Here is a 25,135-nt window from a genome sequence, read left to right on the forward strand (position 1 = left end):
ATGAGCCAGCAGCCCCTCATACTGACAGCACCTACAAAGGCAGCAAAGTAGAAGGCAATTGCACAAAAGTGAAATTACCCAAAATTTAGCACACGTTCTGCAACCAAAGCCATGACCCCTCGTAGCATTCTCACCACAAAGACACTTGTTGCTGTAAGAATTTCACTTTACAAATGCTGTGTTACTATAAGGTTTGAGAATCAATCTAAAAATAACGCAGTTCCAAGTATAAGCAAGAAAGGGCATGGGAGAATCTGCTGTGTAAAAATAACAGGTTTTTGAAACTCCTGCCTAGCTAGAGCCACCGTTTTCACAACCTCCTGAATCACAGGGAAAGCAAACTGAAAACCTAATCAGACAAACAAAAGAAAAACTTCCTGCCTAGCAAGTTTTTGAAGGTGAGCACCAGCAGTATCGATGCTCAAGTAAAGATTATCCAGCATTTCTACTAAGAAGCCTCCCACATAGCCTTTTAGCGTGAGGTTTCTACGCAACATAAAGGAATTTTAAAAAAAAAAAAAAAAAAAAAAAAGTCCAACCAACGAACAGAATACTACAACCAGCAATAACAGTCGCATGTTGCAACACTAACCAGCGAGGTTCATCAGCGCTCAGGAATCCCATCACGTCATTGCCTCACTGCCTCCTCCAGCGCTCGTAGTGCTCAGCGAGGAACACACACCCGTACCTGAAAAGCCTGAACATCAGCAAATGCTGATTTTTATCCCATATCCATTCAAAGCTCCCCAAAGAGTTTTTGCTATGAAGGCACCTAGTCAACCCCAGCGCTGGCATTTAAATCTTCCCTCTTGCGTGACCTTGGTTTTTCCTCTCGCACCACAAGCCACCCACTATGCTGCCTGGGCTTTGCTGGGCGAGGGCAGAGCAGCAGCCCCCAGCCCCAACCCTGGGCTAGCGGGACTGTTACCTCTGCACACTGACTACACAAGTGCCAGCTCATGGGTTGTTGAAATAAGTTCAAAAAAGAGCGTCTGGTAAAAACGCAGGCATTTCTCAAGCACAGAACCACGTGCTCATTCTTACAGGTAGATGTTGATCACCCTCTCCCCAAGATACTCAACTGCCGTAGTTTTGTGGGTTTTTTTTAATTTTTCAATGATGTCTTACACTTCATTAAGGAAGAAAACATTACTAAGCTCATTAGTTCTGCTTTAAAATCCTTATATGACATCCATGATCCTTACAAAGTGCTTTACACAAACAGGAGTAGCTGCAATGGCAGATTGTGCTTTACTAGAGGAATGGCAGGTTTCACTAACCCACCCAGGGTCACAGGCAGACAGGACGGTTTCACTACCTGAACTCTCTCTGCCTTACATGTGCCAGCGTTGCAATGCCAGCAAACACCGGTCTCCACAGCCGCTTTTATTACCGCCCCAGGTTGCGCTGGCACAACACACGGCACGACACTGGTGACAGCCCAGTGCGCGCCGGCACCACACGGTTGCTGCACGCTCACCGGAGCCAAAGCAAAAGCCTCTGAAGCTACCAAGGATTTGTCCTGGAGGGAGAGATGGTCAAGCTCAGGGTGCAAAATCCTGAGCCGTGCCGCTAAATATCTGACTTGGGATGCTCACATGCTGGGATGCCACCACACAACTCATACTGCGAGCAAAGTGGAAAGCAGAGGCAGAAGGATGGGTGGTGAATCTAACCAGAAACATTTCAGCCAGGCGCCTTTTCCTTGTCTCCTCTGGAAACTGAATAGTCTTCACCTTGGGGGGTAAAAAATTCTGGTACCCAACTGAATGGATTTGTCAGAAACAAAATACTCTGAGCACATACAGACAAGTACACAAACATGCTTTCAGATTAGCCTGGTGCTCATTAAATAAAAAGTCCTTTTGAGTGGGGCTATCAGCTTTTTCCAGTTGGCCCACTTGTTCCTCCCTGAAATAATTTTACAGACATTGCACTGTTCTGTGATCTCCTGTTTCTTTGGATACCATCCCTTGTTTTGGGTATCAAGCTTATCGAGCACAGGATGCTAAGTGAAGGGGCTGCTCAGGCTGTGACAGTACTACAAAGTTTTCTGCTCGGGGCAAGGTCAGTGTCACTGGAAGAAGGTGACCATTTCTGGCAGAACTATTGGCATTATTAGGAATAATAAAATACTTTCCATCAGGAAATCAGAACACCATGTCCTTGAAAGGGAAAGAAAGATTGTCTAAAAATAAACAACTGAAAGTTTACATTGCTGCTTAGAGATCCTGATAAAATTAGCAAGTACTTTCCAGGAATGGGAATCACAAAGTTACAGAAATGTGAGCATTCTTCTGTAAAAGTTTAGAAATACACATTCCTAAACATTTCTTCTTCTTCTGTTCTGCAACTGAAGCACTGAGGAACGGTATTGCAATAGCCCCTGAGGTACAGTGAACTAGCAGGTCACTGTACACCATGAACTTTTCAAAACTATTATCTTACAGAAAGAACAGGAAAAAATATATGAAGACAGCTTATATGGGGAAACTTTATGCAGTGTTGTTAGTCACATTTTAAACCATAACTTGGCAAAAAGAACAACAAACAACTCACAAATCCCCAAATAAAGTCACGACCACTCAAAAGCATCTCTTTCAATGTGAACTGTATCCGAAACTTTGAGTCCTGGAAGTGACCTGGCCTTTAAATCTGCCCAGGGATCTAAATGAATGGGAGGTGCTGAAGAACAGGTCTGCTGTGTACTTCATTTAGGATGTTATTTGTTTACAAAGACACATTCTTAGTGATGATGTAAGAAGCAGTAATAGGACAGATTGACCACCAGACGCCAGATTAACAGCTATTACCATGAAGCAGGTTTTATTTATAAACGCAGCGTGTTTGATGGAGAAGTGTTTGAGAGAACAAATGAAAAATGCTTTTCATAAGCATTTTTCATGTAAAACAAACCTAATAGGAAAAAAAAGTGTCACATTTGTCTAATACTGGGGTAGTATTTGTCAAAATGGTGCTGAAGTTCTTCAACATATTTAATTACTTCTGCAACAAGCACATTTCTCCGATGATAATTCTATGTTTCTCACAGGCTGTGCTGTTCAGTCCTTGGCACCTTTAATATACAAAGTAACCTTTCACATTTCATTATTTTAAAAGCATATATTTTCCATTGCTAAAAAAAAAAAAAAAAAAAGGGCAAAGCCATGCACAACTACCTAGCCTTTCCATACACCTTCACATGACTCAGTCCCCCTGTCTCTGAGGGTGCAACAGCACAGACGGGGGCTCAGGAAGGGGTCAGGAAGGGGTCCCGAGCCCACCCCTCCCCACCCAGCAAGCGCCGTGGTGCAGAACAGCCCAAGGGTGGGAACACAGCCCAGCTCCGCGGCACACCCACACGCAGGCAGATGGAGGGCAGGAGCTCCCGGCTCTCTCTGTTGACTCTGAAATGGAATTTGCCATTTTAAATAGAGCCAGAGTACACACGCACGTAGAATGGAATGGCCACGTGAAGTGTTGCTGTAAAGCTCCGCCGTCTCATTCTCCATTCTCCCCGCCACATTTCTGGATCGAGGCCTTTTTACATTCAGAGGCAGCATGAGCACAGCAGTCTGCCGGTTTTGAAAAATGCCTTGCAGGACTGTGGACTAAGACCATAAGCTATTTCGGGAAGAACTTGTGTCATGGCCTGAACAGAGCACCTGAGGTGCTTCAGGAGCTGGCAGCTCCCTTCTGGCAGAGCTCAGCTCCTGGGAAGCTCGCACTCGCTGGCCGTGCCACCAACAGTCCCGCTGCAGCTAATGCGATCCTTCCCTCCCCACTGGCAGATCTCATCGTGGTTTCAGTGCTGCAAAGCATTTGGAAGAACATGGCTGAATTCAAGGCATACAGCTGCAGAATTTAGAGCTTAGCCTTTGATTGCAGCAAGGAAGAGCCACATTAAGGTTATGCTCAGAAACAATCACTTCACCCACTGGTTTATTAAGCACATGGTTTCTCTTCGACACAGATCTCAGCTGTCTGTGCCATCATTCATTTCTGCAAAGCCACTGTGTCAGTTCCTCCCTGGCATCTCTTCAAAGTATGCTAAAGGCTGAGGCTGTAATGAAAGCCCTGCTTGAATGACACCTGCCCTACATGAGAATTAGGCTTCTCTTACTTTTTGTTAACACACATGAAGGTTTCTATGAAGTACCTGAACAGAAACCAGTTCCCCACTCCAGAAGAAACTGAAAAAAAACACACAGAAAAATGTCTGGCTGAGAACTTGTCCCCACTGGTGGGGGTAAAACCCCACAGCAGAAACTACGGTTAGGACTAGTCTAAGGTAAAGCCCTTCAAGACTTTCTTATCCCTGGGTTTTCATATGTATCAGGGAACATAACTTGGAAGGCAGCTAGCTGTCTGGGTTTCTCTCAGAGGGAACAGAAGAAAGGTGGTCTTGATTATGGCTTAGGATTGCCAGGACTCCATCCTGGATGTGACACCAGGGACCCTCCCCGACTTGCGGGCTGATTTCTTCTTTGGTTTATAATACTGGTTTGGATTTGCTCTACTTCAATGCTTTGCTCTCCACATCATCATTGAATCAAAACACTAACATATCACAGGTTACTTCTCAGTAAAACAAGAGTTCCCAATATACAATAAGTTCCATCCCCAAACAGCGTCACCACACCAAATAGAAACGCCAAATCCAAGTTATTCAGACTGCTATTGAGAGAAATCCTAAGCAACCTTCCTTCACAACTTCATGGTGCCACAATTTCTTGCTAAAACTGGAAACATTGTCCCCGCGACTGCTCATCAGGTAGTTGACAAGCAACGAACCACAGCTTAGGTTAGACAAGGGCAATTTCTGTTAGACACTACTAACCACACCGTAATACCCAAGAGGGTCTTGGTGGAGATTAGAGAACTTCAGGAAATCATTCAAGAAGCTCTGAGAAATTTCTGAGGCTTCCACCTCCTCCCTGATCCCTTTCAATCACATCACCAAGTTTAACGCCACGGTGGCTGCACCTTGTGGAAGTTGCCCAATGATGCATGTGACACAGGCGCTGGAGAATTACTTGCTGCATCACACACACCTCCCGGGTCGCATCAACTAGCACAGATATTGCTACATCAATTATTAGAAACAGCAGTGATAGTAAGGGATAATTCCAATAATGAATGTACTGTGAAGAACAATTTCAGTCAGAGGGGTCTGAATCAAAGCTATCAACCAAAACCATAACAAACCAAGGGAAAAGTATCCATTTCTTCTTGTTCTAACAGTCAGGATTTCCTTTGATGTTTTGGTTTATTTTGCTATTATCACTCACCACATCTAAAGAACAAATTATCCAGAGACAGATGAAGCACCACAACTGACAGCCGGGTAACCTGCACACCCCGTACACACCAGCGCGTCTGGACAGTGGTGCAATTTCCTAACGAAACAGCGTTAAAGGGTCGATTTTCATATTGAACTTCCCGCATGGGGATACCAGTATAAATATATACGGACATTTCCTTAAGGGCCACATCCCACACCGGGGATATTGCAAACTCGCGCCCCCGGGATGCTGTATTGATGGCAGGGCTGCAGCTGAGCAGAGCAAAGACCTTTGTCACAGCCCCACCGACACCGTTCCCGGCCCAGCGCTGCTCCCCGGCGCGGGGCGAGCGGCCGCGGAGCGGACCGGATCGGATCGGGGCGGCGGGGATGGCGGCCGGGCCGGGCGGGGCGGGGGCTGCTCGCACACCCCCCCCCGCTGCCGGGATGCGCTGCGGCCGCGCTCGCCGCTGCCGGGCTCCGCTTTGTCTGCGCGGGGAGAGGGCGGTGAGGACAAGGGCCGGCCGGGCACGTCCCCCCCCAGCCGAGGGGCTACCATCGCCGGCCGGTGGCTGGCCCCGCTCGCCCCACGCCCCCGGCCGCAGCGCAGCACCGCCCGGCAGGATCCTGCCCTCCGCCCGGGCGCGCCACGGCAATGGCGTCAGGAACAACCTGTCAGCGCCTGCCTGCCTGCCTGCCTGCCTCCCCCTCCTCCTCCTCCTCCTCCTCCCCCTCCCCCCTCGGGCTCGGACCGCGGCCGCGCAGCGCAGGGCGCCGCGGCCCCCGCCTGCCTCCGCCGCGGCTCCGCGCCCCGCCCGCCCCGCGCATCCCGCAGAGCCCCCGCCGCCCCGAGGCCGGGGGTCGCGCCGCCCGCCCCCCGCGGTACAGGCGAGGAGCGACGCCCCGGGGCCGCGGGCGCTGCCGCTCCGCCGAGCGGCTCACCCGCTGCGGTGCTTGCTGTCCATCCGCTTCTTCTGCCGGACCGGCTGCAGCGGGATGTTGTCGGTCATGGCCGCAGCTGCCGGGGCGGAGCGGGGCGGGATGCGCTTCCCAGCAGCGCCTCGGCCCGGCCCGCCGCCGTCTGGCGGCGCCGCCGAGGGGGCCGGGCTCGGCGCCGCCGGGCTCCCAGCACGCAGGTGCCGCGCCCGCTCCGCCCGCCCCGGTGCGCTCCGCCCTCCCGGCCCGGTCCGCTCCTCGCCTGCCGGCCCGGTGCGCGCCCCTGCGCTCCGCTCCGCCTGCCCGCACCTGCTCGGCTCGGCCCCGCACCTGGCCCGCCCGCGCCCGCTGCCTTCGCCGCGCTCCCGGCCCCGCTCCCCACCCGCGCCGCTCCCGGGGCCCCGTGCCCGCATCGCCGCCCCCGGGGCTTCCCTGCCGGGGGGTCCGCGCCCCTCCGCGAGTCACAGCTGCCCTCCCGCAGCATCCCGCCCCGCGCGGGGCTGCTGCCCGCACCCTGCCCGCGCCGTGACCTGCACCCACCCCGCGGTGCGCGCCTCGGGTCCCGCATGCACATGTCCTCCGCAAAGGCAGGCGCAAATCGCTTCGGCGCTTCTGTTCTTATGACTTCAAGCTTTGCTTTACAATCACGGTGATGAAATCTTCATCAAAACGAAGCATGCAGATCAGATTCAAAAAAAGCACTGGGCTACAGAAGCTGAAATACGTGTGTGACCTGATAGAACTTTTATCAGAGAGGGTTCCTGGGTGCCACCACAGCCTTTCCCACCTTCGTGTTCCTGTCCCAGCTAAACTCTGCCCAACGTGACTTTGACACCTGTTGTCTTCTCCATCCACCCATCTTGCTCCACTCCAGCTCTTCTACCTCCACGGCATTTTCCTCCTGCCATCTTCATATGTTTATGTTCTTCCTTGCCACGAACAAGAAAGCAAAGGAAAAAGCAAAAATTCTTTAAGAACCTCCACTCTGCTCACCTCTCACTCGTGCACCTTTCATGCTGTTGACCTTATTCTTCATCCAAACCGGAAAAACAAAATTCCCTGTGGCAAAGATGTATTTCATAAGGAGGGTTAGAAACTGGTACTGCAATGGTTCTATTCAAATGAAGTACACTTTCCTGACAATACTATCATGAAAAAAAATGGTAAAGACAAATATTCATATAACGCATCCTTCTTAAAATGTGGAAGGTTAAATTACATCTAGAAAAACACAAATAGGGAAGTCTAATAGGGTTAGTGGTATCTGGTCAGTCAACAGAAACTGTGCTGGCAGCCAGGTGAGATCTTGGTTAAAGTCCGTGGAGAAAACCACCAAGTGATTGAAAAAATGTCAGTAACAGTAACAAAGAAAAAATTGCTTCAGACTGTGTAAATAGTTAGGGATGGCCCTGTGTCACAGCTGGGCCATGGGGATCCAGCCCAGCCCCTTGCAAATCGCTTCCTCCTGCTTCACTGTTCCCCTCTAACGCTTTCCTCTCTGTGGGGCTGTGCTCTAAAGCAGCTCTGCAAAAGGAAAAAACCCATCTGTCTGGCAGCGTTCTTTTATTTATTTAAATCACATCCCATTAGAAACTGGATGCCTAGCGCAGCCTGCAAACAGCCAAGCAGCACCAGTGAGAGTGCCGCAGCCTCAGGGGGGCACGGGCTTGGACTGGGGCCTTCTCCAGCTGGATTTGGTCCAAGGGGAATCATAACATGGGGGTTAGACATTTTCTGCAACTGAAGCCTTGCCTGCACCAAGCAATAGCTGTGCCTGTTGCCGGCAGGTGCCCGTGCGTGCTGACAAGGTTACTGTTTTGGTAAGGATGCTCTAGCTGCCGTGGGCATTGCCCATCTCTCTCAGTTTGCTCCCACCACCTGCATTGCCACCCCGCCGAGGGCAGCAGACCTGCTGCAGGCTGCCATTCGTGCCAGCGTAACTTCTTCCTGTTTGAAACCACCGAGGTTTACAGGGTGCACCTAACACAGATGGGGGAAATGCCCAGTGCAGATAAAGATCACAGTCAGATCTACACATCCACCTCAGCGCCTAACACTGCAGCCCCGGTCACCAGAAAATCTGAATGCCTTTCTTGCGCACGGCCAGTTTATTTCTCACCCCTTTGCAGACAGTCTGCAAACCCCTTCATTTAGCAGATACCCTGCTTGGCAATGTTCACCAAGCCCAGACTCGCTGTGCCTACTTACACACACAGCCGTATTTAGACCACTTACAATGGGTGTCTCATTTAATTGTTGTAGCTATTCCCTACAGCTGCCTGCAGTCCCAGGATGCCAGGTCTCATCTGCCTGCACAGCCCATCTAAACTGCTCGCGGTTCTGCAGAACTAAAATACCACAGTCACAATGACCAAGAGCAGAGAATGGGTGGGTAAGCCCCGGTGTAAGTTCAAATCACCATTTGCTTTAACATACTAAAAAGTAACATATACCAAACTGACTGTTTTTTTTTTCCAAGATGAGGGACATTTGAGTATATCTTAAAATGAGCTCAAGGTAATCTTAAATAACAGTACTTTCCCAGTGAAAAATAAAGGCTATTAAAAAAAGAAGAGCAAAGAATATATGTAACAGAAGAAGAGCAATGAAGAGTGAGTCCCTGGGTAGCACTCCTCTCCTGCCCTCGCTGCGTTCTAGCTCAGGTTACACCATGGATTACACCAGCACAGGAACTGCAACTGTCATTCAATTTTTTTGCTTTGCAGTTGAAGTAGAGTCATCCTGACATTTTGTAACGAGGACATTTCAGCAACGTAATTAATAGTTACACCAGTTTCAGGCACCAGTACCCAGAATGTTTAAGCAGATATTTTCAATGCCATTCTAAATAGAGCAGTGTTATTACAAAAACTGTTTGTAGAACTGACCTTTAGACTGTATTTCAATTTAGTAATACCATGTTCTAATTTCTTATGGCTCAATCTACTGTTCTTACCCACTCATAGGGACAATTGAAGTAGAAATAGAAATCTCTTCTCCTCCCACAAACATTTCAGCTTATGAAACATATTTGCTCCATTTTTTCTCGTATTCAACTGCAGAAGTATTTTTTTAAATGAGAGAAAGATAACTTCAAATGATAATTTACTAAAAGGAGCTACTGTAGAACCTAAACAGGATGTTGTACTTGACCAAAACCGTTGCAAGTGATAACACCATTGCTACAAAACAACTGGCCTAGTGCTATAACTTGGCTGAAATGACAATCCCAACCTCCAGCCTTGAGCCTCAATCTGTAATTAAAATAAAACTTATCAAATATCACTGTTTGCTCTGAGGTATAAGTGGCACTGGATTTTAAAACAGCCAACATTCTTTTAAGCACTACATTTTGGCCCTTGATATCTTTGTGGTTTAGACAGAAATGAACGACATCCCCCCTTACATGGAGCAGCTGAACTTCCTTCGTATCATTTCTGCACGTTGCCCAGCTCCACCATCCAAGACCATGGGAGGAGAAACAACTGACTGTTGTATGGGGACTCTCAATCCAGTAGTCCTAAAAGAGGAGCAAAGCGATGCACAGCCAGGTTTACATGTATCTGCATAATCAGGGATAATAAATTTGGCAAAGAGTGATAGAAATCAAGCAACAGTTGAGGCTGCAGCCTGCAGGCTTGCTCCTGCAGCATTTGAGGATTCAAACGTCCAAAGCCTCCCTTAAGGGCACTCTAATTTTTTGCCTTGCATTGTAACGTTTTTGATTTTTAGTTAGAAAATCACTGGGAAAGATCCAGACTAGGCTGTAGCCCAGTGGGCTAAACCCCCTCCCTGACATATTTCTTCCATAGCATTAGCTTTGCTGTAAAGATTTTACATGGGATCTCCCCATTCACAGCAGGTACATGCTCTCCTGATTTCCAAGCCTTTGATTTTCATTTGCGTGTTGAGAAGGAATGACCAAAGGAAAACCTCCAGCCTCAGACTGAGAAGTTTGTTAAATCAAGTGAAATAAAACCTAATTTGTTTTTTCTGATGCCACGGACTTTTTCCTGTTATGCTCAATTTTTGCAAGCACAGAACCTGAGGCTCACAAAGGAACCCTGCAAGCTGCAGAATTCATACTGCACAACAACTAATTAAAAGGAACTGATTTATTTTTCATAATTATAAATCATCATCTATGTTTTTTTCTCCCAGGGCCCAGGACTGGTGGTTAAATTATCACCAGAGCATGCAGAGTTTTATTCTCCTGCCCGCTCCCCCCCCAGATGATTTGTTCTAGAACTGATGCTGGACCACTTGGCCACCCCTGAGGCTGCCCTGTAGGGCAAGTTTATCGCATCCTGTCAGTGTTTTCATCACTGCATGTTATAGATCCCATTTCAAAACCAGAAATTGTTTATTGGCAAGTCCAAGGTTGAGCCCCCATTTTTAATGTGAAATGTTGTACAAAACTACCATGTTGCTGATTGGAATTATTTAATATTTTTTCCCAGCACAAGCACACTTGCTTTGCAAGCAGGATTACATTTTATGCACTGAACAGTCATGAGCTTTATGGTCTGCCATTCATGTTTGCAAAGGCAAGTGAAAGTTCAGCCTGGCAAAGCACAGCCTATGGATGCAACTGGCTGGTGGGGTGTGCCTCCATCAAGCCAGAAATTTCTGCGTCCATGAGCCTTTGCCATAGTGGTGCCCAGCGGTCTGGAAGACAGCCTTCCTACCCTTTTTTGTCTTTCTCCCCCCATTAATCCATCCATCACGCCTCTGCGGTGGAGCACCGCCTCCTCCTTGCCTGTGACACCAGCTTCTGACCCACAGGTGATGCCTTCCAATGCTTTCACTGATCCTCAACTGCATCCAGGTCTCTAAGCTCCACTGATTAAAGAACATGTAAATAAACTCTGTTTTGGGGGTGTGCCGATATTCCCCCAAGGAGCCAGTCCTAGTGCCAGTTTCCCACTCAAACAATAGATGGTGGTTTTGACAATGCACTTGCAAATTGTACTCATTACCTTTTTAGCACAATACGCTATAAATTTTCTTCAGTTTCTTTCAGTTGTGCTACTAAATAAATGAGGTTTTTATGCATAGGACGCCAGTGGTTTTGCCTCACGAATGCTGCAGAAGGTCAGAATAATATTCTGTTTGACTTTTTATATGCTGGAAGATTAATTCAATTTTGAAACTACATTTGTTTTTCCTCACTTTATTTATTTAAACCACCCCCCCCCAAAGATGAGTATCAAATTATAGATAATTCTGACATCTAAGGAGATATCTCAGGCTATAGGTGTGTAACTGGTTGCACAAAATGTTTATAATTCTGACAATTTTGAGTTGTGACATTATTCTTTGTACCTGTTATTATCTGATTTCACAAGTGCACATTTTACAAACACCAAGGTGCAACTCCTTTGCACATGGTATTTTGAGCTTTGTTTCAGAGCTGTTTGCAGCTGCACCGTTTGTAAGGAAGACATCAGGCAGGAGTAGGGATTTGGTTGCTAAGGGCTTGCAAACTTGCAGTCATGCAGTAACTGTGCAGCAGGCAGCCTGGTACGCCACGTTATGTCCCCATGCTACTGGCTCACTCCCACAAATGACAAGGAAAGAGGCAGGTTTGGTGTGGTGGAACATCACTTTTTCTCACAGCAGCACTGAAACAGGCTCAGACTATGACATTCAGTCTCTCAAAATAGGAGCAAATGTGCAAAAGCTGCCTGTTCCTGGGGCTTGGTGGCCGCTTGCACACGGAGTCATTGCTAGGAAGGAGCATTTCAGTAAGAGGAATGCAAACATGAACTGGGATGCCGAAGCAAGAATCATTAGCAATAGGGAATCATGGTACGTCTGCCCTAAGCCTACACAAGATACATTCATCTTTTAAATTTATCTTTTAAACATCTGAACTCAGACAAGACTACTGCAATTAATTGGCAAGTTAAACACTACCAGATTATAATGCACTGTTAACACCTGCATCTCTGATCTGCGCGGATGGCTTTGATATTATTTTTTCTTTTGACAAGTGGGCGATAGCGGATATCCTTTAAGCCTATATTTAATGAAGCCCTCCATAAATCCATCAACACTTGCTAAGGGAAACAACAATAAAGCTCATACTGCCATAGGCTCTGTTATAGAGAGAACATTTGGTATTCTCATAATGAAGTTTCAGAGCCGATACTTCTCATGCTGATCTGAGGAAGTGCAGTATTTGTACAGGATCTTTTTCTTTCTTGCAGTTATATGTTGTGGATCAAGAAGAAAACAAACCTTCAGTACCCAATTTTCAAAAAAATGATAGTCAAACTGTCATTCACCTAGGGCAGCTGCCAAATATAAGAAATGAAGAAAGAAAAAGGTGCAGATTTCTTGACAAATAAACTCATGTTTTTATTTTGCTAGCTCTTGAAATGATTTTGTTATTAGCTGTAGCTGTTTTGGGAATTCTCGCCATACTGGTTTTATTTGTGTTACACATCCTGTGGCTGTGACAAAAAATGCAAAGCTATAAACTGAGAATAAATTGGTATTTGTTACACATTTTGTATTTGCAAATTTTATAAAACCAAAACAACCACCTACATGAAGTGGTTATTTTGTCAGTTAAGAATGAAAGAATTGATGGGGGACCAGAAGAATAAGGAAATCTGACTTCTTCCAAACCTGGACATTATGAGTTGAGAGGGGTGGAGTATTTTCAATACATACAGAGATTTAGGTACCCCGAAGCAGCGAATCACCTGAATGTGTGCTGAACTTTAAGGACATAAGTAATCAAACTGGTGTGTTAGAAAAGGAAAAAAACCAAATTTGGTGTTCTGAACATCTAGACTGCATGGAGACAAATTTTTCTAAAACAAACTTTACAAAGTGGATCTACAGGACTGTAAAGGGCTGCTAAGCCAATTCAGTTAACTTGATTTAAAAGCATCCTCTGTCATCACATACATAGGACTGCAAAGCCGTTGAGTATCTAGGATGATAATAGGCATGAAAGGTTTCAAGACATTCTATATTACGGCACTAAGAACACACATTATTTTTCAATTAGTTATTTACCCCATGTGTTCCCCCTGCATCACCCTTGTGTTCACAACACACCACGTTTTGTGCACCAGCCCTCGCATTCTCATGTTTTCATAAACTGGGTGCTTTGACTTTTGGTTTGCTCACAGTTTGTTTTGGGGCTTTTCATTTGGATTTTTTTTTTAAGGCCTAAATGAGCTGTTTGAAGATTAATGAAGATCATTATTAGTAAAAATGGTATCTTATTTATGCTTTGAATCATATCTGTCCCTAAACCTACATAAGCAGAAGCATAGGAACATCTCTACACAACAATTACCAAGCTAGTTTTAGAAAGGCTTTGTCGTGCTGTTCAATGTGTTCTGCTTAGCCAGATTAAGAAGGAACACAGAGACATCCTGACCCACCATGAAAACTCAGACGTGGTATCTGCCCACCAAAGCCAGCCTCTGGCATCAGAGAGGAGCTAGGGAAGAGAGGTTTCAGCTTCTCCACTTTCCCTCCTGCTCCAGCAATTCCTTAGTGACCGGGAGGGTGACAGCACATTTCCAGCAGAGGTAGTTTTCATGCTTCCAAGCCTACAGAAGCTGTGTCCGAACTCCACTGTTAAAAAAGACACAAACACAGCAAGAGTGGATTTATATCCCTTACCCTACACGGATGCTCACTGCTGCTCGAGGTTGTGGTCTTTTTATTTCACCCTGTTCTTCCCTTTTGTCCTTGTCATTCTAGCTATTGTGTTGATATTAAGGACAGCACCTTTGCTCTTCTCTATGTATTTAGATTCTATGTTTGACTAAAAAAAATATTTAATTTGTGGGTTTTACTTGATTTGGGTTTTTTTAGTTTTCTTTAGAGAAACACTTTTACACAAATCTTTAGTGATGTCTGGGTTTTGCCTAAACCAAGCACTGGAAAATAGGGCACACAATGAGATCCACCTGTTCTAATTCTAATTGAGACATTTTCTTCATGAAGTAATTAAGTCAGAGAAGTTAATCTTTGGACTGCAAGATATGAAACCAAAGAAGCTAATAAGTTTGAAAGGAGAGAGATGCTGCTTACATGGGCTGGGATGTCCAGCACACAATTCAGTTACAATAGGCATTAACAAGCACACTTTCCAATAAATCAAAGACAGTAGGCATTAAAAAGCATGCTTTCCAATAAATCAAAGATAGCTTTGAGTATCAGTGGTATTAACAGCAATCAAAATGTTGTTAAAAACCCACTGCCCTTTATAAGCAATTAACTCAAAATGCGGAAAATAGAAGATACGATATTGAAATAGATAATACGATAATAGGCAGGAGCGTCTGACTGCCGGCTCTTTTCTCTGCTTTGGAGTTAGGTTTCCTGTCCAGCTGTGGCTGTGCAACGACAGACGCTTTTCTAGGTCAGTGATGAACGTGAGCTGAAGTCAAACACATGTGAGTCCATTCACCAGCTCACTCACACACCAGTATCGCAGCGCGCTCACCGGTGAGCACGAGCAGGGAGGCTGTGGGAGGTGCACGCAGGGAAGAGCCCTCTCATCTGAGCACACAACACAGAAAGAGACCCTGAAAGCCTCAGCAGCGTAGCAGTAACTTCATGGGACCACAGACACTAAAAAGGCTTTCTGCTGAAACTGTTACTTTGCAAATAGAAGGCATCATCTCTCCTGATTTCAAAGGTACTGCAAACCCTGCAGCAAGCACCACGGCTTTCAAAAGGAAAAACAAAAAATTAATGCAATACTCATCCCTTTTCCTTTGTTTCAGCCTCTCTCTGTCATTCCATTGGCTCAAACGCCTCAGCCAGGTCCTTTTCCCTCTGTGGATTCAACCTCAATAGTAATTTACACTTTGCTCCGTGCTGTATTTATCAGTAGCCCTGGGAAGGCTCCCACCTCCTCGCTGCCAGCTGCTGGAAAGGCAATCAGCCTCACTGAGCTCAGCCCAGAGAGCTTAATTACCAGAGAGCTAGATTACCTACAGCATCTTCAGACAAACTCACAAGTCTTGAATAGAAAGTGTAGGTCAAGAGAAATGTTTCTGTAGAGGAACAGAGCTAATACAGTAAGGTAAACCTAATGGATTATTTTTTTTTTAAAGCAACTTTTAAGTTCAAACTTAACATTTTAAGTAAGCCAGCCTTTACCTTAGCTCATGCAAGCAGGTACGCTACTTACACAAAAGCAACAGCCTGGGCATTTGCGATGAGCAAAGTAAGCAGTAACAACTAACAGGAGAGTCCTTTAGGCAAGAAGAGAGGCTAATGAGCAGAGACAGCACACATACCGTGCTCACTCCTGCTCTCACACCAATGTAGCTACATTAGCTCTGGTAAACCTGTTCCTAATCTTTATCAGCACAGGGCAGAAGAGAATCAGCTGTCTTTTGTAATTGTTAAGCTGCAATGTTACTGTAAACTGCACACGCCGGTGCGGTGAGTTCCGCCACACTGAGTTTCAGAAGGTGTTGGTTCAGCTTGTGCACGCAGGAGAGCAGGTAATCCTAGTCCTGCTTGCCTTGGAAACACAGCCTGCCCCCCAGCTACCTCCAGCAGAAATATCCCTGTGGCACAGCCCGCTTCCTGCTGTGGGGACAGTGGTTGGATAGGTCTTACCCGTTCCTCAGGTTTTGTGATAAGACCCAAGTCTCGCCCACAGTGGCTTAGCTGGGGATCCTGCTCCGCTCCAGCCTGGGGCTGCCTTGCCACTGAGCGGTGAGATACAGCTTTGGGCACCGCCAGTGCTTTGACACCGTGGCCTGGAGAGTAAAGCCTTGCAGCGCCTGCAGTGCCAAGCCACATCATTTCATCGTCACTGCTGTCCACCCGGCCAAGGCAGACCCTAACTGAATCCACCTGATTCCCCCCAGCAACCCTATGCTGCAGGATATCATACAACTATTTGCCAAAACCTCTTGTTGTCCTGGTTTCCCAGTGGTTTCCTGACATTTCTAGACCACAGTTCATGCTTGAATAAACTCCTTCTTCCTCCTCGTATCCCCTTAACTTCCAACCTGTTGACCGATACAGTTCAAGAAGGCAGAGATCTAAATACATAATTGCATTCTTACAGATGGTCATGAAAAGGCAGTCAGAGCCCCACAGCTTGGCACCTTGTGAGGTTAAGCTGCCATGTGAGCTCAGCCCCTGTAGGACAGGCTCAGCATCTACATTTAAGAGAGACCCCAAACTTCAGGAGCTGTTTGGATGAGGAGACATCAAACAGATACTACCAGGTTGCAAAGGCCCAAGACAGCAGGTTTTATTAGTTTTCTGCTAGCAAAACTGCTTGTTTCCTCCTGCTGCTGACATATTTTCATGGCATCATCACGGTACCACTTGGTACCAAGCAACAAGCCTGCTCTCCACTGATCATCAGAAGTCCTGTTGAAGCCAGACCCGTTTCACAGTTCCCACAGCTGGCCCATGCTGGAGAGCAGATTTCCCAGTTAGGGCAGGTTTTTAGATGTGATCCACTCCTGTAAATCAAACACTTCTTGCACACCACATTGCTCCAAGTGCTGCTGCAGTTAGTCCTGCACAGGCAGCACGTCCTGCGTGGGGACCAGCAGTGTAAGCAGCCAGCCCGAAACCCAGCCCAAAGATGAAGGGACTGTGCAGCAGCTCTGGCAGCAGCCCAGGCACCCAGCGCCACACTGCTCTCCAAGCAGGTTATAAGCTCTGTGGTGGAGAACAGTATCCACACTGCTACCATAAGCATACAGTTTATTTTCACTCATCGTCACTGAGACACCTTTTGCCGTACTTTTCATCCACTGTGGTTCAGATCAGAATCCCTTGGTTTCCCTGAGCAGAGAAGGGTTGTGGCTTCTCTTGCATTAAATATTTTGCATCCTGGAACTACAGTGCTGCTTTTAAACAACTGCATGCTCTGTGTAGACTATCCAAGTGTTGCATGCTTTCTACCTTCCTGCACATCCACCACGTGTTACCTTCCCTCCTGCTCCTATGTTTATTTTACCCACCTTCCCAGACCACCTCACACCTGGATCCTGCCCTCCCCCCACCTTCTTTTTTCATTCTTCCAGAGCCTGGTGGTAGAGCCAAGAGAGCAAGTGTTTCCTTTCGGCTTTTTTTTCCCCCTCCACTCCCAAGTATGAGTCTTGTGCAAGGGCCACCATGATCAGGCAGCACCCACTGATGGTGGAAGCGTTGCACCTTATGGCTACACCAGTTCTGCACTATTTTCCTCCCCTGTTAGCTTCCACGTACAAAATCCATTTGCTACTTTAGGTTATGAGCATTAGAGCGTCAACACTTTTCCATTACCGTATTTCCCATATCAGGGCTGTTTTCAGAGCCATTGTCCTTTGCTTTTTAGGGGAAGTTATCATTTTTCTATGCACCCAGCACCTTCAGGCACTGGCAATTTGATAACTTAGTATTCATTTCCCTTTCTAGGGTGATCATAGTACAGGAGTTACTGCACATATTACTGTCATTCTATTTTAGCATGGGAATCAACATCCCTGGCAAGTACCAATCCCTATATCAAACCCCAGCTGTTCTCAAGGAAGTGATCTAGATTCCTCCACTGCTACCTAGTTTCTGTTGTTTGAAGTAACGACCTAAAGCATAGCCCTAGATCATGGATTTTAAAAGTCACTGGAGTGAGACAGCATGCTGCCTATTGAACTTGCTCTTCGGGAGACAAATGCTTTACCAGAAAAATTTAAGCACTAAGTGTGAAAAAGCCATCCCAAAATTTATTCTCAAAACGTCAACAAAAACGCATCAGTAGATACTCAAAACTACAGAGTTCTTAATAATCATACATTCACAATGCAGAAACTTGACAATTGGGATGCCTTTTGCATGGTCTATGTAACAATATCCATTTTACAGTGTAAACAGGTACTGGTATGTTCTTACAAGTCCAGCAGGAAAGGCACAACTCGGCATACAGAGATCATAAGCAAGAATCAGGTGCAACAACATTACACAAACTTTTGGTAATCTGCATTTTTGGGGCCTTCCACAACAGAGACTGGACTTGAAGATTTCCTGCAGTCAACAACTAGACTTCTTTCCATCGTTCAGTCCTTCCATACCAAATGCTCGCTTTCCAGTCTGGTTTAGATCCCATTACACATACAGTTCCAGCAGACATTAGAGGACTAGTGAAAGGTCAGTCCAGTAAGTCTTCAGGTGCTTCCACTAATACATCAGGTTTTGGTTTCAGATAGTGCATGGAAGCATCTGCTTGAATCTCAGTTCATTACAGTGGTCATTAATAGAAAAATAGACACTACAGCTACAAAAGGAAAAAATGAGGTAGATAACTTAGAATCCAGATGACTATCCCAGCAACCTTCATACAATACACATGGATCATTAATTACCATTTTGGTAGAACGTAAGTCCACAGACCACCAAGAAACTTAATGACCAGAGTAGGAATGCCATCCAAAAAACCCACGAAACATTTAACCTAAGCATGAATACTTCATATTTAAATACAGGTTTACACAGACTGATCTTCTAAATTACCCAAATGAAAAAAATAAACATAAAAAAGTCTCTTGCTAAGGAAACCAGTTCCCATGCCTAATTGCAACAGTCACCTGAGATTCCTTGCAGAGCTTTTAGACCTGACTTCCCAAGGCAAGTCTTCCCTTTCAAGAGAGGAAAAAAAAAAAAGTATATACATACCCACCCATGCTTGTTTAGGGCTCTCGGTATTGAAATAAAACATCTAGGAAAAACTGCACATCTTTGGAAGTAGGAGTTTTGGCACTATTAACTGAAGGACTGTCCTAGTAGTAGTATTAAATAAGCAGCAGTCAACAATACAGAGGATTAATTCCTTAGGAGCAGTGATTAAAGAAAAACAGCAACTTTCTCTTCATAGAACTTCTGAGGAAAAAAAGGAATTTTTTTTAAAAAAATTTTTGTAGTTTTCATAGCCATTATAGTAAAAAGTACATTCAGAAACCAACAGAGCCAAAAATCCAAACAGAAAAACTATTTCTAAGAGGGTGGCAGACATTCTAGGATATTTACCCGCATTAATAGTTTTCATTTCTCATCAGTAAATAGAAGCTTTTCTGTCAACAGTAGGTTGTTTCCACTCTATTCAAAACCCCCAAGTATTTCACTCTAAACAAAGAGGTAACTAAACTTTGGAATTTCAAGTTGTAGAAACTTCTGTAAGGCTGTACACTTTAAAGTCACACGTAAGAACTACTTTGCAAGACCCGCATCTTTCCAAATAGAAGGAAATCCTATTCTTTATTATTTACTATTTGCAAAGCAATATCATGATTGTACTCTGGGCAACTCTTACAAAGACAACCATAAAATCATTTGCACGTCAATAGGAAAATAGGAGGCTGAAGTGGAATCTCTTAAAAATATATGTTTGTGTATATATATATTTGTTCTTTCTGTACGTCAACATCACTAGAGTTTTTAACTAACAGCAATTTTGTTCTCCTCCATGAAGTGAGGGAACTGGTGTTTTGGCACATTGTCTGCAGCAGCACCACTGGCCTTCTCCACATCAGAACCAGTCCCAGACTGGGTCCCATCTATTTTGGAGACCGTAGCAGTATTTATTGCCGAACCACCCCCAATGGTGACTGGAAGGCTAGATAAGCCACCGCTCTGGATCACCGAGATCTCGTTAGTCTTCATTGCTATGCCATTGCTGAGTACCGCTGCGTACTGATTCCATACTGTGGGGTCAATGCTCACTGAAGGAGGCATTATATCCTTTGGAAACATTTCAGATACCTTCTTGGGATCATTCCCCAGCAGAGCCATGGGGTTATCAATAGAAAGCCTTCTTCCCCGTCTGGCAGAGTTATTCCACATGTGAGTTCCTACATGGACCTTGCAGAGGGGAAAAAGTAAAGACAATCATTAATACCGCAGTTCTTTTACGGTATACCCAAGTTCTGCTTCGCTTACAGCCAAGTTGCTCAGTCACGCATGCTCCATTTTAAGTATTTAAGCTGGCTAGTTCTTGTCTTTGTTCTCTTCCCGGCACGTGTAAGAGAGATTCTACTGCCTGACACCACCATGGCTCTCTGAAGTTTACTGCCCAAGTGCTTGTAGGACTGTGTTTTCACACTTCTTGTAAGTGGTGTTGCCAAAGATTCTCCTCTCCCAACAAAAAAATTAAAGCCACATTATTTGCTATGAACAGGCTACATTGAAAGAAAATAGTAGCTGATGCAAAAAAAAAAAAAAAACCAAAAACCACCAGGGAATTGGAAGAGAGGCTACACCTAACCTAAAATCTTCCACTCCACAAACATACTGCTAGTGCTTCCAGCCAGTGACCGCTCACAAACTGCAGTGTTTTCCCTACCCACCAGCATTTACGCAAGAGGACTGAAGAGCCTGAAGAGGTTCACAAGGCAAGTGAGAAGCCTCTGTGTGAGGGAGCTGCCAGTCCCTTCCCGGGCAAATAGATTAATGTGACGGTGAGGACAGACTTGCAGCACTTCTGCAGCAAGTGCTCAGACACAGTCCCCAAGTACTTTGTGCCATCTCAGGATTATGCTCTCAGTTTTAACCCTCTTTGTCCTGCATGGTGCTTCGAGCAGGCCAGTGTAATGCATGTATTCTGTAGGCATCATTTTGTAGCACCGAGTCCATGAAATGTTTACGTCTTGACACATCCAAATCCAAACGAAAACAAAGCAATCTGCTTAGTAAAGGCTAAGCCTTCCCTCCCATCCAAAAAGGAAAGCCAAGGACAGTAGCAAAGATTTCTGTGGGTGGTCTTAGTAGAGTGCTTAGCAAGTTGTGTGGAGAATCGCAGGAAGGAGAGACAAGAGTCAAAGATAACCATCTGAGGAACTAAATGAAAACCAACGTCATCCTCGACAGCAGGACAAGTATTAGCAATAGTTTTACTCTCTCTGGTATGACTTTCCCCAACAAAGGGGATCACAACGTAAGAGACAACTTACCTTCAGGTTTCCTTTTGTTGTAAAGGCTCTCCCACAGATGGTGCAGGCAAATGGCTTTTCACCAGTATGGGTCCGTTCGTGAATCTGAAGGGCACTGGCAGAGGAGAAGTTCTTCCCACACGTAGTGCAGATGTGCTGTTTGGCGGGACGGCAGAATTTTGGTCGGGGCACGAGGAGAGGGGCAACACCAGGGGAGAGAGCTGGTGGGCCAATGAAATGGCTAGTGCTAATGGGACGCTCGCCAGGCATCTCCATTTTGATGAGGGCTGGTGGGGCTCTAACAAAAGCAGCTGGAATACTACTTCGACCTGGAAAGAGAGCAAAGATAGACGTTTATCCTAACCTCTTCCTGCTTCCAAGCTTAAGTTTGGCTACAACACCAGAGGAGCTGCATGTGCCCGAGGAGCCTGCCTGCAAAGCCCTCCGAAGACACACGGCAGGGCTGCCTCTACACTTGCTAGGATGCTCTGAAAGAAATCCGTTCAGTCTTATTTTTGTTGATGAGCTTAGGAGTTTGAAAGCCTCACTTTCAGGTCAAATTCAGATCATCATTAGCCTCAACGCTAAAGACCTCAAAACCCCTACAAAAGAGTCTAGAGTTTTAATGTCACATTCTTGGGTTAAGCAGTTTTCCATGAAACACAAAGGCGTATCTTTAGAGAGCTATAGGGAGGTTACCAGGTGAGCCCACGGAAGATACTAAGTGCACAACCCCTATTTTTTTAACGCCCTTTATGCCACCCCTTGCAGGAGACAACAGCACTTAAGTCCTCAAATTATGTTGAATCTTGAGTCAGGAAAAATTTACAGGGCATACACCCCTATGCAAACAGAGGAGAAAGAAGAGGGGTAAGCTGAGGAGATTTTGGCTCCTGGGAGTTCTTTCAGAGATGGATTTCCTCCAGTCCTACCACCCCACCCCCAGTTATTACCAGCATTTTGTATTACTCACCATATTCTCCGTTTGCAAAGTGTAACCCAGGTTCTTCTTTAATGACCTTTCGACCAATATTGCCGTAAGTTAAATCCAAAGCACCAACAACCCCTTCCATTTCTGCAGAAGCGTTCTCAGGACCCTCTGACTTATTTCCCGCGCCTGTATCTTCTTGATTGTTGAAGCTAGGTGACTTTGACCTTACACTTTCAGCTTGGCTGTTGGCTGGGGACAGAGCCTGGAGCGATGCAGACTCGGAGGCAGCAGGACTCCTGCCATTCTGATAATCTGGATCTCCTGCCACGGAAGAAGAATCATTTGTCATACCATCGCTTTCTGCTGAGCCGTTGTCACTAGACTTCAAGCTGCTTTGCCGCTGCAAGTTCAAAGCGGAGTTGACGATCTTCATTTGATTCTCCAGCGCTGCAATCCCAGAGAAGGTGGCTGCTGTGGCTGGTGATTCTGATTGTGCATCATATGGAGTAGGAGGTTTTGAAGAACTCCTAGGGCCATCCTGAGCATCCAGCTCCTCTTCCATCTCTATGCTTTCCACGGTCTCATCTGGGCGGCTGATGTCTCCGTTCTTCTCAGCCGCAGTGGGATCCACGTCAGTATTGTCGCAGGTGTTTTCTGGCATTGGTGTATTGGGTATTTGTCCCCCCATATGCATGCGGATGTGCTGCTGCAACACAACCGCATTTGTAAACTTCTTCTGGCAAATAGGACACGAATGTTGCATCTTCAAAGGAGTGTTGGCCCGGTGGACACCATAATGAGTTTTAAGGTTTCCTTTAGTGGAGAAGGCACGGCCACAGATTTTACACTTGAATGGCCTCTCTCCGGTGTGAGTACGATAATGCATTTTGAGCGAACTCTGGCAGCTCAGCACTCTGTGACAGATCAGGCACTCGTTGGGGTCAGCAGTGGATTTGTCAATATTTTCAACCAGTTGCTGAAGCTTTGATGTTTCTGAGCCTTGCTCGTTTGGCCCACTTGCATGGAAGATGCTCACGCTGCAGGCAGCTTGCGGCGAGCTCAGGCTCTGCTCCGCTCCCGATTCGTGACCAACCGCTCCTGACGAGGAAGAGCCACCCTCGCTTTCTGGAGAAGGCCGTGACTGCAGGTCGCTTGGGAACGTACCAGGCAGAGACTCCTTAACGCCTGCCAGGCTGGAGACTGCCTGAGGTGCGCTGGTGGCCGCAGAGGTAGGCAGAGTTGGTAGGACAGGTTTGCTATCCGCAATTAGGTTAGACTCATCCAGTGGCACAGACATCCCATACGGGATTCCAGTGCTAGTGGGAACATTGTCCAGGTGCTCAGGAACTGGGTAAGGATTCATCTTGATGTGGGGGTATTTGTCTTTGTGACGCTGAAAATGCACTTTAAGGTTTCCTTTGGTTGTAAAGCGGTTACCGCAAATGTTACATTTGTAGGGTCTTTCACCGGTGTGGGAACGGAGGTGAATCTGCAGGGCACTGTCATTGCCAAAGACCTTGCCGCAGAACTTACACTTGTGTTTGAAGAACGGCTCTTCCACGTTCGGTTTGCTTTCAGACACGCTGATGTTGGGAGGTTTTCCCTTCCCCTTCTTGGAGGAATCTATTACAGACGAAACAGCCGAAAGTGGATTTTGGAAGATGACGGAGTTGGAGGACTGAGGTAGCAAAGGATTCGGGAACTGAGAAATGGAGCCGGGGAGGCTTCTGCTTGCCTCCGGCTTCAGAGGGAAGGAGGAGGAAAGCCCAGCAGCCAGTGAGCTGGCGGCCGCAATGCCAGTGTTAGAATGAGGTAGTTTTCCTTGCTTCAAGGATTCCAGTGATAGGCTCTGGCTTCCAGCTTTTTGTCCGATTAAAGCAACAGCAGCCGACAGCTGCTGAGACATGTGAGCGCCCAGAGCTTTTAATGGATCAGCAGCAGCTGCTATAGAAGGATGCAGGGCATGAGGAGCCATCATGGCAATCTGAATGCGAATTTGCTCCGTCAACTGAATTTGCTGGAGTTGCTGCTGCTGCAAACACACAAGCTGCTCCAGGATCATGGGGATAGCATTAAAACTGGCCGCTGAAGAAGAGATGGCATCAGAGGTCCGCTGGTTCACAGCCACTTTAGTGCCACGTATCGTCTGCAAAGTCACGTTAGTGTTTGGTACTTTGGATTTTGGTAGATAGCTTAGCCCAGGAGCCGCAGGTGTGACGGGGGGTTCTATTTTAAGGTACATTCCTCCTACTGGTTCAGCATCCATTTTTCCTTCTCTCTTTTCCATAGAGCCAGCGCAGCCCTTTGCTTGAATGTCCTTGCGTGTCCTGCTATCCATTCGCTCACTCGGAAAGCTCCCTAGAGAAGCTTCAGAGAAGCTTTCAGGGGGTACTGTTCCCTCACTGTCATTCATGATTAGAACAGGTGGATTTTTAGTGCAATTTTTCTTATGCTCAAGGAATTCAGAGAGATCAAAGAATTCTGCACAGCATTTCTCACATATTTTCGTTTCCTCCGTGCGGCACCTTTTGGAACTCATTTCACCATCTCCGTCACCTGGGACGTCTTGTGGACTCCCTTAAAAGAAAAGAAAGTCAAGTTATTAGTAGCTAGATTTAGACTAAGTATTTCCTATTCTTAAGATCACAGACTTCATCCGAATTGCAGGTTAAAGACACGAGACACTGGAACCAAGTTTCCAAATTGATCCAAAGTCCTGCTCTCTTTGTTTTGCTGCCAAGTTATTTGCAGCCCCCAAAGAAATCTGCATCTCAATTCTGTTTTCAAGAAAAACAATAATATAAAAGGAATCTCATAAGGCTTAGCGGAAAGAGGTTTATCGCAAATCCCTTTTTACAGGTTAGAAGGGAACTGCAGCAAGGCAGCTAGCACCTGCAAAACAGCTTAAAAAGGAACACGACCCAAGGAAGGCAGAGAAAGCATCATAACACTGAGTGAAACACCACATAAGCTTATTTTGTGTTTGTACTTCAGTTTGTAACTCTTCATTAGCCACCTCTCAGAAATTAATGTAAGATTGTTAACACAGGAACTTCAGAGCAGTTCTAT

General features: G+C 46.1%; 2 protein-coding genes across 11 annotated transcripts in view; both read right to left on the minus strand.

The window, feature by feature from the left end:
- Positions 1-16,557, minus strand: part of ATP9A (ATPase phospholipid transporting 9A (putative)) — a 73,987-nt gene extending 57,430 nt beyond the window's left edge. For both annotated transcript variants that reach the window (XM_080404229.1, XM_080404228.1), the window contains exon 1: positions 6,227-16,557. In XM_080404229.1, coding sequence (XP_080260355.1) covers positions 6,227-6,633 — 407 coding nt within the window. In that variant the 5' untranslated portion in view covers positions 6,634-16,557. The remainder of the gene's footprint in view (positions 1-6,226) is intronic.
- A 1,361-nt stretch (positions 16,558-17,918) lies between these two features.
- Positions 17,919-25,135, minus strand: part of SALL4 (spalt like transcription factor 4) — a 41,922-nt gene continuing 34,705 nt past the window's right edge. For all 9 annotated transcript variants that reach the window (XM_080404076.1, XM_080404075.1, XM_080404077.1 and 6 more), the window contains 3 exons: positions 22,109-24,643; positions 21,157-21,464; positions 17,919-20,068 (listed from right to left, as the gene is read on the minus strand). In XM_080404076.1, coding sequence (XP_080260202.1) covers positions 19,646-20,068; positions 21,157-21,464; positions 22,109-24,643 — 3,266 coding nt within the window. In that variant the 3' untranslated portion in view covers positions 17,919-19,645. The remainder of the gene's footprint in view (positions 20,069-21,156; positions 21,465-22,108; positions 24,644-25,135) is intronic.

Source organism: Falco punctatus (assembly GCF_963210335.1).
Source record: "Falco punctatus genome assembly, chromosome: 10".
NCBI classification, from domain to species: domain Eukaryota; kingdom Metazoa; phylum Chordata; class Aves; order Falconiformes; family Falconidae; genus Falco; species Falco punctatus.